The sequence below is a fragment of the Rhamphochromis sp. 'chilingali' genome, assembly GCF_963969265.1.
Source record: "Rhamphochromis sp. 'chilingali' genome assembly, chromosome: 13".
NCBI lineage: Eukaryota > Metazoa > Chordata > Actinopteri > Cichliformes > Cichlidae > Rhamphochromis > Rhamphochromis sp. 'chilingali'.
In genome coordinates, this window is record NC_137940.1 from 21882366 (window position 1) to 21895089 (window position 12724).

General features: G+C 43.5%; 1 protein-coding gene across 1 annotated transcript in view; it reads right to left on the minus strand.

The window, feature by feature from the left end:
• The window catches only part of tenm1 (teneurin transmembrane protein 1), a 198384-nt gene that overhangs the window by 88443 nt on the left and 97217 nt on the right, over positions 1-12724 (minus strand). Inside the window, exons 7-8 of the mRNA XM_080900924.1 lie at positions 2270-2472; positions 302-509 (exon numbers count right to left, since the gene is read on the minus strand). Coding sequence (XP_080757050.1) covers positions 302-509; positions 2270-2472 — 411 coding nt within the window. The remainder of the gene's footprint in view (positions 1-301; positions 510-2269; positions 2473-12724) is intronic.

A 12724-nucleotide genomic window follows, 5' to 3' on the forward strand; every position in this document is an offset into this window, starting at 1 on the left:
CACTGCCATCCGTGTGTGTCATAGCAATGAGCTGCAGTTAGCAAGCCCTGTCATTACTACAGGAGCTGTCCTCCCCTTTCTAACGGCTGTCTCTGCCATGCCAAACTCACTCGCATAATAGGAAAAGTTCCCTTCGAATGTCAATGAGTTTCACACCACTCTTGACCATGTCCTTACATGTCTGCATATCCGCAGATAAAAAGGAAGACAGAACGAGAGAGTGAAGCAGCCCTGAGACGTTATCAGAGGAACACATGTAAAGCAAGACAAATACAGAAGAAAAAAAGCTAATCCTCCTCACCTATGGGAGTGCTGTGGAGTAACACCTGCTCCAGGTTGCGGCCGTCGTTGTAGAGAGCCAGGTGCCAGGTGCCGGGGTCCATGTACTCGATGAAGCCTGTTTCTTGGAGGCCGCTCAGTAGCAGGCCTTTGGGAGCTTTGGCAGCTGAGACGGGATCAGTCAAGGACCTGGGCAGGGCCTTCCCATCCAGCAGTTTTACAAAGTCAAACTGAATACAACACAACCAGGAAACAGCATTATCAACCAGTCTGAAGGAAACAACAGCAACAAAAACAACATGGGAATTCGCAAAAGCTACATAAAGCCAACAGAAATGAGCGAGGCAAACCTTGTGCAGTGGCGTGTGGCTGTTGTTGGGCTAGCTGCGTGAATGCTATTAGAAAACTGGGTGGATACAAGAAATTGGGGAGTAGAATTCATGATGCGCATATCAAATGTGAATCCAGAGGCCAAAGGAAAGGAGGAATGCTTTTTTTCAGCCGCATCTCCCTTTTCTACCAGACGTGTTCCACAGCAGCTGGCTCAAAAACTTGACATGCTGCTAATAGCATGGGCACACTTTACCACCCAGGTTTTCAGTGGAGCAGACTATTATTTCATCTGTCTTAACCTTTTCGTGCTTCTTTCTCTCCCTCTTTAACTTCCCCCACCACTCTCATCTCCTCTCTCTCCCTCCCCTCCTATCCATCCTCAAACCTCCTTGAACTAGCAAGCACTCGCTGAGTCTTATTTCCCCTGAGGGCTGTGTGTCACACTAGTGTCAAAAACAGCTAATTAGACCTCTTCATGCAGGCGAGAGCAGGGGCGCACTGATGTTAAAAAGCAGATGACTCAGTGTGTGTTGTATTTTTGTCTGTATCTGTGCGTCTTGAATGGCACAATGCTGTTCTACACTTTGCACGATACGAGACGCTAACATCAGCGTTTTCTTCACGAAAAACCGAGTGCATCCGTACTTTTTAGGGTGCCCGTGCGCCGTTTTAGAAAGACACGTGTCCATGTGGGGAGAATTGCTTTGTCCTCATGTTTTGTTTGTTTTCTTAGCTGGAAAATTAGCATCATATTCAGTATGAGAAAAACACGCACGAGTCTAGAGAAGAAAAAAACATCAGTTTTCCATCAGCAACTCTAACACTGTGTTTCAATACAGCTGAACTCACAATTTAATTGATCTGATTTACATTTTTTTCTCTTTGTGTTGTCAGAACAAGTTTAAAGCAGTGATTTTTTTTGGTTCATGGTTCATGAATGCTACCTGTTAAACAGGCAGACAGCAAATTCATGCTCTGCTGCAGTCAGTTATCGATTTAACTGTTTTTGTTTGTTCTAACACATTTGCCTCACAAAACATGAATAAAAGCAGTTTATGGACATCTGTCTCCACACAAATCGGCGTTTGTACTGAAAAGAACAAAATGCAACTTCCACCTCTTTTAGGACAAGAAATCCAGAGACATCAAAATGGAGACAAAGTAACAGCGAATCCAAAAAAACAAAACAAAACCTATTCCAGCTGTCAGATTGGATGAAAATGTGCTTGCTGTAATGCTCTGTCTGGCTGAATGAGCACACTGACAAAGTTTGAGATTGGGAAGAACAAAGATGTTGATAAATAAAGAGATGTGGTTTTAGAGGAAATGCACAAAAAAGACAGCCAGTGTATCACAATAGAAGTTTTTAAAAAGACTTTCAAACTAAAATAATTTCTCATGTTTAAATATAAAAAAAAGCATTGTGTGTCGTGTGTGTCTAGAGCATCCTGGAGTATCAGGAGTTCTGGATCAAAGAATATAATGTAATCGTGTTCAAATAAGTGCTTAACACTCCCCACCGCTGAATATTGCCTCAGTGTAGATGCAAGGACAAAGTGGAGAGAAATAGGTGCATTAGCGTGGATGGGATCTGTAGCAGCTGAAGCAAACATGCCCATCTGGTGAACAGCACGCTACGACATGGGGCCTTCTTTACCTGAGTGTGTGTAGGCGGTATGTTCCTGCGCCCATAGACCCCCAGCAGTGCGTTGTGTGAAAGAGAAAGATTGAACTTGATGTAGGTCGGATGGTGCACAGTTATATGAAACCTCCAAAAAAGTCCCGGCGGGATTGCCTGGCTCTGCTGAGTCCCGATGTCGACCTCGCCACGGTCGATGGCCCGGCCTCGCACCCACTTTTCTGTAGGCAAAAAAATAAAAAAATAAAAAAAATCACACAGGTGAGGCCGCTAAAGACACACGCTGCAGATTTATCAAGGCGGACAGGCTGTCGTATTCAGTATCAGAGGGAGCAATTAATAACCAACCTGATGTCCTCAAACATCAGCGTGATCAGCCGCTGCACTAATGAAGTGAGACTGAATAGATGTCAGGAATGACTGAGCGGTGGTGAAAATCCTGCTTTTCAAGAGACCATGCTTTGGCAGGCCTTTGGATAGACTCTGCATAAAGATGAACTGCTTTAAAAAGGAAGTGTTTTGTCTGAGAGCTGTCTACTGGGGCTTTGTCGTGTGCTATATTAGCATCTTCTAACAAGAAAGAAAGTCTGTGTGTGTGTGTGTGTGTGTGTTAGTGTGAAAGAAGAGAGAGAACGAGAGAGAGCGAAGGATGAGAAAAAGTGAGGAGGGCACATGCACGCATTCACAAACAGCGTCACACAGATAGTGTCTTGAGTGAGAGTGTGTCTTTGTCTGTGAAGAGAATAGGTCTTTCCAACAGTCCCCTGGCCATCAGCTCCTCTTCTCTCCATAAGCCTTTATCAACCACCAGGCCCAAGTCTTTTGTGTTGGGGAGCAGGCAAGGCTCTCCAGCCCTCTGTGTGTCAGCCTTTATGTAGAGATATATCTCTGCTTCTAAACTAAGATGGAGGAAATATGGTGACAGAGGGAAGCCAGCCGATCGTTACGGCCACAAAGGCAGAAGAACAGTTAGGGGCAGATTCATGGACGAGCCGGCTCGCTCTCAATCCATAATGCCTGCTGCTTTACCACTCCATTATGGCGACACCATACATGCCTGCAGGCCAGCCGACATATATCACACGTACTGTCAGAGCGAGGGAGGCGGAGGTACTCATCTTGCTATGCTAGCAGAAGCTAAAGCGATGGGAATATTTATTAGTCCGTTGGTCATTCCAGCTCTTTATTGCAGACCTCTCAGTACCTACAGCTGTTAAGTTTTACACAGATATTCATGACGATCGGAGAAAAATTCTGGGTCTGATGATCGTTTTGTCTTTCCAGCTTATCACGCCATGAAGCTGACATTTGTGGTTTTGCTTGAAATGTCACATCAACTTTTCTTCTCTACTCTGGTCACCAGGTCAGTTCGCCTTGGGTTAATCAGCAAACATGCTACCCTGCTCCAACTACACAGCCGGATATCTGCACACAAATGTTAGACAAAAGGTGCATCCATCCGTCTATCCATCTCCTACTAAGGGTCATCACAGGGTGACAGGTACTACCTGGACAAGTCGTTTCCCTTTTCTATAAAGCAAAGACAACAAGTTTGCAGTATGTTGAAAATGCCTAAGCAATGCATTTCTTGCTCAAAGCACTACTGTGCATGCATCTCTAGTATAGCTGTGGCACCTGCAGACTGGGAGATTTCAGAAATCTCAAGCCAACATAGATCAAATAAACTTAGGTACGACATCAAGTTGAGTTATGCGGACCGCACAATTGATGAAACTTACAGAATCTTAGGCCACAATGAACGGTCACAATTCCCTGGCTGTTTCTTTCCATGCCTAACGGAGTCATAATAACATCTGGAGACACATCATACAAACGTGGCTTCTGCCGCCACGACTCATTGCTGGAATTCCAAACACTTCATTTTCCACATTTTACCTCCATTCATTCCATTTCTTTTGGTGTGTTTTTTTTCTCCTTTACAATTTGTGCCAGTGTGCCAGTGTCAAAGTTGATCAGTGTGTGTTATCTAATACTGCATTCCTATCTGGTTGGTTAGTGGACGTGACGATGCCAACACTTTGGCAGGCCATCTGTAGCAGCGAGATTGTGGAAAGGGTCAGCTTTGAACCTTAACGCGAGACAAATATCTTAGAGCCAAGACTAAAAGACATTCACAGCTCACTCGTCAAATCACACACAGTGAATACTTGAATTTCAGTGAATTTTAAAAATTGTGCAAATGAATGCCAAAAGATCATACATCATCTCTTTCTACCCTTCTATCTCATTTAGGCAACACTTGAAAAGAAATAATAAAGTGATTAATTCGGTAACGCGCTTAACCAGTGCGACGAGAGGGAAAAAAAGGGACAAAACGATGAGATTGGGACGAGAACAAAAACAGTTCAAAAAGATTTTTGAATGAAAGTAAAAGCAAAAGCAAAAAAAGAACCAACCCACACACACACTCACAGACAGGTGTCTGTATGAGGCATAAATTGTTCCCGCACTAAAATCTCTACCAAACCGAACAAAAGCAGCTTGGCCGAACTAAAGTATGCATTCATGCATTCCTGCCGAGTCTACCTCAGCAGTCTATTCCTTTTAATGCTAATCCTCACTTCTGCGCCTCACCACAAAAATATAAAGGCCAGCAGAGGGATGGATGTCCCGAGGAAAGCAGTCTTTTATTCAGCACTAGATGAATAGGACATGAATAGGGCATGGCAGTTGGCGGAACACTGGCAGGCAGGCAGGCGCACAAGCAGGCTGACTGGCAGGCTGGTGGGCAGATGAGCAGGACTGACGCTAATTACTGTACAGTGCTTCTCCAAGTGTGATGCAACAAGGGGACAGAAAGCGGCACTCAGGTCAGCCACAAGGAAGGGTGGTAGGGAGATGGGGGAAGCAGGGGAGATGTAAAAGGGAGGGAGGGGGGAGCACATATGAGAGGACCATGCTCATTGACGAGTTGGCTGTGTCGAGTTACAACTGCTGATGCAAGAAAGAAGAAAAACCCTCCTTGCATCTCTCTCTCCCTCCCTCCCTCTCTCTCCGTCTGTCTCAGCACGTAGAGAATAATACTGCAGCTCCAGTAAAACCAGGGGAGAGGATCGAGGCATTTTTGGGAGTCCCACAGAAACCAGACGGCTCACAGGGTGGCTGTAGCTCAGGTGGCAGAGCAGGTCAGCCACTAATCAGAAGGTCGGTGGTTCGATCCCAGGCTGCACCCTGGCTGCATGCCAAATATCCTTGGGCAAGATACTAACCCCGTGTTTGCCTACTGGTGGTGGTCAGAGGGCCCGGTGGCGCCTGTGTCCGGCAGCCTCGCCTCTGTCAGTGTGCCCCAGGGCAGCTGTGGCTACAGTGTAGCTTGCTATCGCCAGTGTGTGAATGTGTGTGTGAATGGGTGGATGACTGAATGTAGTGTAAAGTGCTTTGGGGTCCTATGGACTAGAAAAGCGCTATACAAATGCAGGCCATTTACCATTTACATGGCTCCTAGAGCCGCTCAGATTACTTCTGTCAATCAGTGTGTTCCAGCCGTGTGTCTCAGCACAAAACCTGAGCCCACTCTTTGAAAAGATCTTTCAAAACAGCAAATCTGTGTTTATTCCTATCTGGCAGACATAAAGAATACAAGCTTAAACAAGATGATATGCAAACTGGGAGGCAAAAATTCCTTCGCACCTTGCTATCTCGTGGCTTTAATAACAGAAAAGCAGCTTGAAATTCACACTTGCTATCGGCGGCTTGGAATAAGAGTAAAAATACAACAGCGTCGCATAAGCCTCCTTTTATCATTAGTTGGCAGGGGAAGAAAAAAATTGGAATATTTGAAAATGTTGAGCCTGTTTAAAGGGCAGATAAAAGCGTTGCATTGCTCATTCATGTCTACCATCAACATGGCCTTGATGGGAATGATGAATTGGTAGTGGGTCAGTCTGACATAACCAACATAGGGAGCATTATAATAATGATGATGCTGCCTCAGCCAATTATACTGGTTGTACACATCGTGCTTCTAATGCCCCCACTGACACTAGTCGCACACAATATGCAAACACATGTACACAATGCAATATTTTCTGCTAAATTAGCCCTTGAAAATGTTCCCAGGCCGCAGGACATCTGGATCAGGACGGCTTTACAATTGAACTCTTAACCTTTCCCATTTCTAATGACTCGCTAACACCTCCACATTGTCCTCCTTCACCCCCGTCTTTGCAAAGCACGTGCTTCCAAAAGTTAGTGTGAGTTTGCCTGCCCATCCATCTGAATGTGCTGTGTGTCTCTGAGTGTGTGCGTGTGGGTGCACCAGGCCAATGAAGGAACGGAACTACATTAGGACTTGGGACACAAGGTCTAATTAATTTCTCTTGCCTACGGGTTATTCAGGTAAAACAATTACACCTGTAATCTATTTTCAAAGGAACTAAACTGTCTTTGCAATTAATTTTATTATCCCTCAGATTCTAATGAAGCAGAGAACAGACTAAAAAGTGCAGCCAGGGTCTTGGTGACGGGACACGTCTGAGGGGACTGGAATTGTGTGTGTGTGTGTGTGTGTGTGTGTGTGTGTGTGTGTGTGTGTGTGTGTGCGCGCACGTCAATACTGATGCGTAGGTCTGTGTCTGAATCTCACACATATTGGTGCAGACAACATTAATAGCGTTCCAAATGCAAGAGAGATTGAGTTTGCCGCAGGATGAATAAAAATATCACAATGGGCAAGGTCTCTATAATTACTTGGATTCAATTAAGGGCCTTTTGAGCAGGTGGCTTAATAAGCTTTCAGCCGCCTCTCTCCACTGTGCAGCCTAATGAGTGTCAGTCAGAGTCAGGAGAAGATAATGCTCTTGGCCTTAGGCCCTTCCATTACACTCTCTTCCTCACCTTCTACCATCAGACCCCAGGCTACGTGTGTGACAGACACATCTGGCCCTTAGCAAACGCATCCACTGCACGACACATGCATTGTTACACATGTAATATGTGTTGTGTCAATTGGAACGTGGATAAAGTACCTACAGATTATTTTTCTTCAAGCTTTACCTGTGTAGTCTGGGTGCAGGTCTAGAGGCTTAACTACTGTGATGCATTTTGAAAATTACTTGTAAGTATCTTAAATTACCCCTCTTGGATATTTATGTCCAAAAAAGTAGAGCACAAGGTCGATGCAACTTTGTGTAACAAAACAGGCTTCCTTCTCTGTAGTGTTTTTTACACTTTGGTACATCACTTTGTCATTTTTATGAAATATTTGTATCTAATATGTTTTCCAAAATTTTACTAATAAACTACTAATAAAGATACGTGAAGAGATATTTTTACCTGCTTAATAAAAATATGTATTTCCTTAACAAATGTGCTTATATCATGCTATGCTATTAGATTGTTAATGCTGATGCATATGTAAATAGTGTTTGAATGTAGGAAAAAATCAAGGCAAAGCTACTTTAACTGCTTTTTAAAATTGTATCTTCCCAGTTTTTCCTGCGCAGAGGAACTCGAAGGTTTGTTCCAACAAAAGCCAAAGAAAAAAAGAAACAAAACTCCAGCACTGTGCTCAAATGATCTATTTTTAAACCAGTATTGTTGTTAGGGATTTAACTGACAAGCATAATCAAAATGTGGTCAGAAACAACAGGAAAATACTCATGTTTCTGTCAACTAAGGTACAAGACTCATTCACTTCAGTGAAAGCAGACTCATCATGTTTGTGTGAGGAGACGTTCCCCAAAGGCACATTCTGAGTCAGGAATATGATATTGTTGGTTGGTTTAACAATTCACTGTGGCATGTGGCATGTAATGTAATTTTAATCTGCAAGGAAGCTGCTAATTAAACGCATTAATAACTGCATTAACAGGACTGTGCAAAAGTCTCAAGCCACCCCTAATTTCTTTATATTTTGCTGGGATGGTGGGAAATAGGTGCATACATACAGAGATTGCTTAATTCATAATAAACTCTCTTAGGCAGCTTTCTTGTTATTTCTTTAAGCAGTCTTAAGGAATAGTTCTTCAGGCTTCTTGAAGGAAATTCAAAGCTCTTCTTTGGATGTTGGCTGCATTTTGTTCTCTACAAAGATGATCCCACACTGCTTCAATAATGAGTCTGAGCTCTGGGGAGGCCAATCCATGACTGATTGTGTTTTTCTATCCAGGTATGCTTTTGCTGCATTGGCAGTGTTTTTGGCGTCACACTGAAAAATAAAACTTTCCACTGTACCGCATGCTGTATCATGGCGACAGTACTTTTTCGACATTCACAATTCCATCAATTTTTAAATATCCCCAACACCACTGGCTAAAACACAGCCCCAAACCATGACAGAGCCTCCACCACATGACATCTGACCTCCTCCATACTGATGATTATTTAAACCAAAACTACTCTGGATTCATGACTCCATCAGACCTGTTGGCACTGATTCAGTCCAGTTCCTGTGTAATTCGGCATACTTCTCTCTCTGTTTCTCATCCTGAAGAAAGGCTTCTTGACAGCCACCCTTCTACTGAGACCATTTCTGATGAGGCTTTAGTGAACAGTAGTATTAACTGAAGTGCCAGATCTCTCAGGTCCTGTATTAGGTCTTTGCTGGATTTTTTCTATTTCTTTAGGATATCGATTTCACATACCGTTCATCTGCTACAGATGTTTTTTTTACACTATCATTTCTTTTATTCGTTTGTCCTCCAGTTGCCAAGTTTCCTCATTTTTAAGGGCACACTGCACACTATTGTATGCCAAACTTTTTTATTCTGTCAGTTTTCATAGAAAAATAAGGAAATGTGTTGTTTTTGCAACAGGCTGCCAGTAACAAAGTAGCTTAACAAACAAAACTGAACTGAAAATAAGTAAAAAAGCAGCCAATGTCCAAAGAAAAGCTTTAAAGGACCTTCACAAAGCATGGAGAACTATTCCTCTAGACGCCTTGAGCAATAGCAAACAAAAATTTAAAAATCAAAATATAATGACTTGATGGGTGGCTCAATACTTTTGTACAGTGCACCAGTATCAAATGGAAACAGTTGAATAAAGTTCTTGTTTGACCACCTTTTGACCAGCTTTGAGTTTATTTTATTGTTTATTTTACAATTGATGTCAGAGCCTGTGGCACATACTACTCAAATGTCAAAAGTTCCTGCTCTTGACAAAACGTGACATGTATACTGTAAACACTGGCTGTAGTTTGAAATTATGTTTCATTTCCTCCGATATTTCTGGATGAGATGTTTTGAATGCCGGCCGCCTAACAGACAGACATGCCGCTGCTGTTAGGCTTTCTCAACTTGAGGCGCTCAAGCAGGGGGTTCACTAAGTGATCCATACTCTCTCTGCGTGTGTGTCTGTGTGAACGCGGGCGTGTGCGCATGTGTTACATCCTGAGACTGTATCCCAGCGTGAGAAAATCAATGAGACCAGTGTAACAGGGACCAGTCCATAAGCATTTGCACACACGCGCACGCGCTCACCTCTGCGCCACACACATTCGCTCTGCTCGCACCCGCGCGCAACATCAACACACTTTCTTACTCTTGTGGACACATGCGGACTGCTCGGCCTCACTTCCCTCCACTCTCTCTGCACGCAGTCTAGAATATTGATGTGCTCTTTAAGAGCCCTTCTCTCTGTCTCTGTCACATTTCATCCATCTACACACAATTTTCCAACCACACCATCAGGCAGAGTGAAAACAATTCGGCACTAACTCAGGAGTTTATACAATCATCACATAGGCTCAGATGGCATTCCACAAGCTCCACATTTCATCATCTCCACATTATAATGAGGCAACGCGCCGCTCTACTGTATGTCACTTTGTATCATTTCATATCGTTAATACATCCGACGTTGCACATTGAGTGAAATATTACTCTCAAACTCTGATGTACTTCATTAAGGAAGGGATTCCACCGACAAAAAAATTCTGTTCTGGGCACATCTGCTTTCATGTACGCCAGAAGAGTTTCCATTAGTGTGTGTGTGTGTGTGTGTGTGTGTGTGTGTGTGTGTGTGTGTGTGTGTGTGTGTGTGTGTGTGTGAGATGGCCATCTCTAAATGCCCTTACCCTCGCTTGTTTGATATAAAAACAGAGAAAAGATAAGGGAAAGGCGGTGTGTTTGTGAGCACACATTCATGCATGCACATCAGCGCGAGGTTGGGTATCATGGGGCGAGTGGCAATTACTGTAATACTAATTAGAGAAGCTTTTATGTGTGGTCGGCTTAGAGGGGCTGCTGGTGATCTCTGGAAACTGCAGGAGAGATAGCGTGAAGAATATAAAACAGCACGCGCGGCTTGACGAGACGCTAGCCATACGCGCATGACACAACATGTCAATTAGCATCAAGCATGGTGGCGCGGGCCGCCTCATAAGGTGGATTAGAAGTCTTGCGGCTCCGGATTCTGATTTCGGAGTGGAGCCAACAAATCATCTTTATGGCATTGAAGTTGACAGAAAAACAACAACACTAAAAATACATGAACGACAATACAAGAAGATTACTACCTTCCAATCATTCCGCCAAGCTCGTTTCATCTCTCCCTACTGTGTCATCAGTTTATATCAAAACAAGCAGAAACTGATGACTATCCTCCAATCAGCCGCCTCAGCTATCTTCATGCTCCCACTGTTACTTGTGTTCCTTGTGTTTATAGCAGCGTGTTAGGCTAAGACAATTTATTCCGAATTAAAAAAACTGAACATTTTGCATCTTGTTGTTCTTTGAGTTTCTTTTTTTTTTGGTGGTTTGCAGACAAGTTGTGAAAGCTTCTTCTAAGATGTTTAAGGAATTTGCTACTTTAATGACAGCAATTCTTTTTTAGCTTCATCGTGTATCCGTCCCTTGCCCCCTTATCTCTCTCTATCCTTTCCATTCCTTCCCTCGCCATCGTTCGCGGTGTAATCTAGGGGATTGTGTGGTCTCTTGGTGTGAGAGGTGATGGGTGCAGCAGGATGAGCGTGATAATCTGCCACACTGGATTACAGCCTAATCTCTAATCTCCCTGGCCCTCCTCTGCCTGGGGACCACCTCCACCGTGCCAATTTTATTAATCTGAGCCCCCTGCATCAACAGCTTAGCTTTGCCCATTTTGATTTCCCAGCTTTCACGGCGCATATAAAGCAATAAGAGCTGAAACAATAGATTGTTGTGACGCAACACTCAGAAGTGAATTCCACGACCCCTGCGTGCTCTATTGGAGGATTTAGATACTGATGAGAGCGTTAATCCTCCGAATGTGAGGATTCATCAAGAATAGTTGCTTCAGGGATGTCCCAGGTTGCCTAAATTGCAGCGAGTTGCAGTTTTGCCTCGCACGTTTTCTGTGTAAGCGCTGAACGTGGGCTCCGACAGCCTCCGATGTAATATCCATCAGAATCACACCAACCATGAAGGTTGCTCTGTCCTGTCTGACTTCATGACCTGAGACGCTCACAATTAATGTCCCATATCGTGGGGTTAAACTGGTGTTAGTAATTCCTCTGGCTAGTTGGGAGAAGGCAGAGTGGAGAAAAGCAATTCCAGTCACGTAGCAGGAAAAAGAAAACGCGATTAACCAGTTTCCTAGCCTTTCTAAAAAATGAGTAATCAGAGTAAGGCTTATCTCTGGACTAATGTCTCTCTATTGTATTGGATCATTAGTTGTGGGAAGAGTGTTATTTACGAAGCCAGGGACTTAATGCACTAGAAGCTGATTGAAATTTGTAGACCTGTACCTGAAGATCCGAATATAAGTGCATGTGTTTGGTGTATGTGTTTGGTGCATCTTCAGTTTTCACTCTTCAGCAACTCTTTGTACTCGTTTTAGCCTCTGCAGCAACACAACATGACAGGCTTAATCTTTGGCTTATGTGTATGGTGTTTGTAAAAGTGTGATTAAAACATTACATGTCATTGTTCAATATGTTTAGTTTGCAGAAGTTAATGGATCCTAATTGAAGTCTCAGCTGTGGTTCACAGCATCATCGAAGAGAAACAACTAGAATCCTCTTAAGCTATGGTGCACAATTTGCCGTGGTCCAAAAGTAACCGGGACACTAAGTGGGCAGATGTGTCTCATTTTTTTGATCAATAATTCATGCCTAAAAGAGCTGCCATGTGGCTGAAAGTTGACTGAAAGTTGCCATTTATGCAGAGGTGATAATATGAGGAGTAGAGTGGAGCCATGCAAATGAAGGACATAATACCAGGACTCGCACAAAAGCACAAATCTATCAGAGCACTATCACAGGTACCATCAAAACCAACAGCTGGCCTCCTTCCAGAAAACCAGGTGCACCCAGCAAAAGTAAAAAAATGGCAAACAGCATGAAGAAGTCTGCATGAAGAAGAAAAACTCATTTATGTCTCTGCAGCCCGTCAAGAGCGCTCTCCAGGATTTAGGCAAAGATTCAACAGTTATCCAAAGACAACTTCATGTCCATAATTTTTTAACACATTCCTCTCCTGTCTCAAAATTTGGCATGTACATTACTCATAATCCATTTGATGAGTCGGGTGT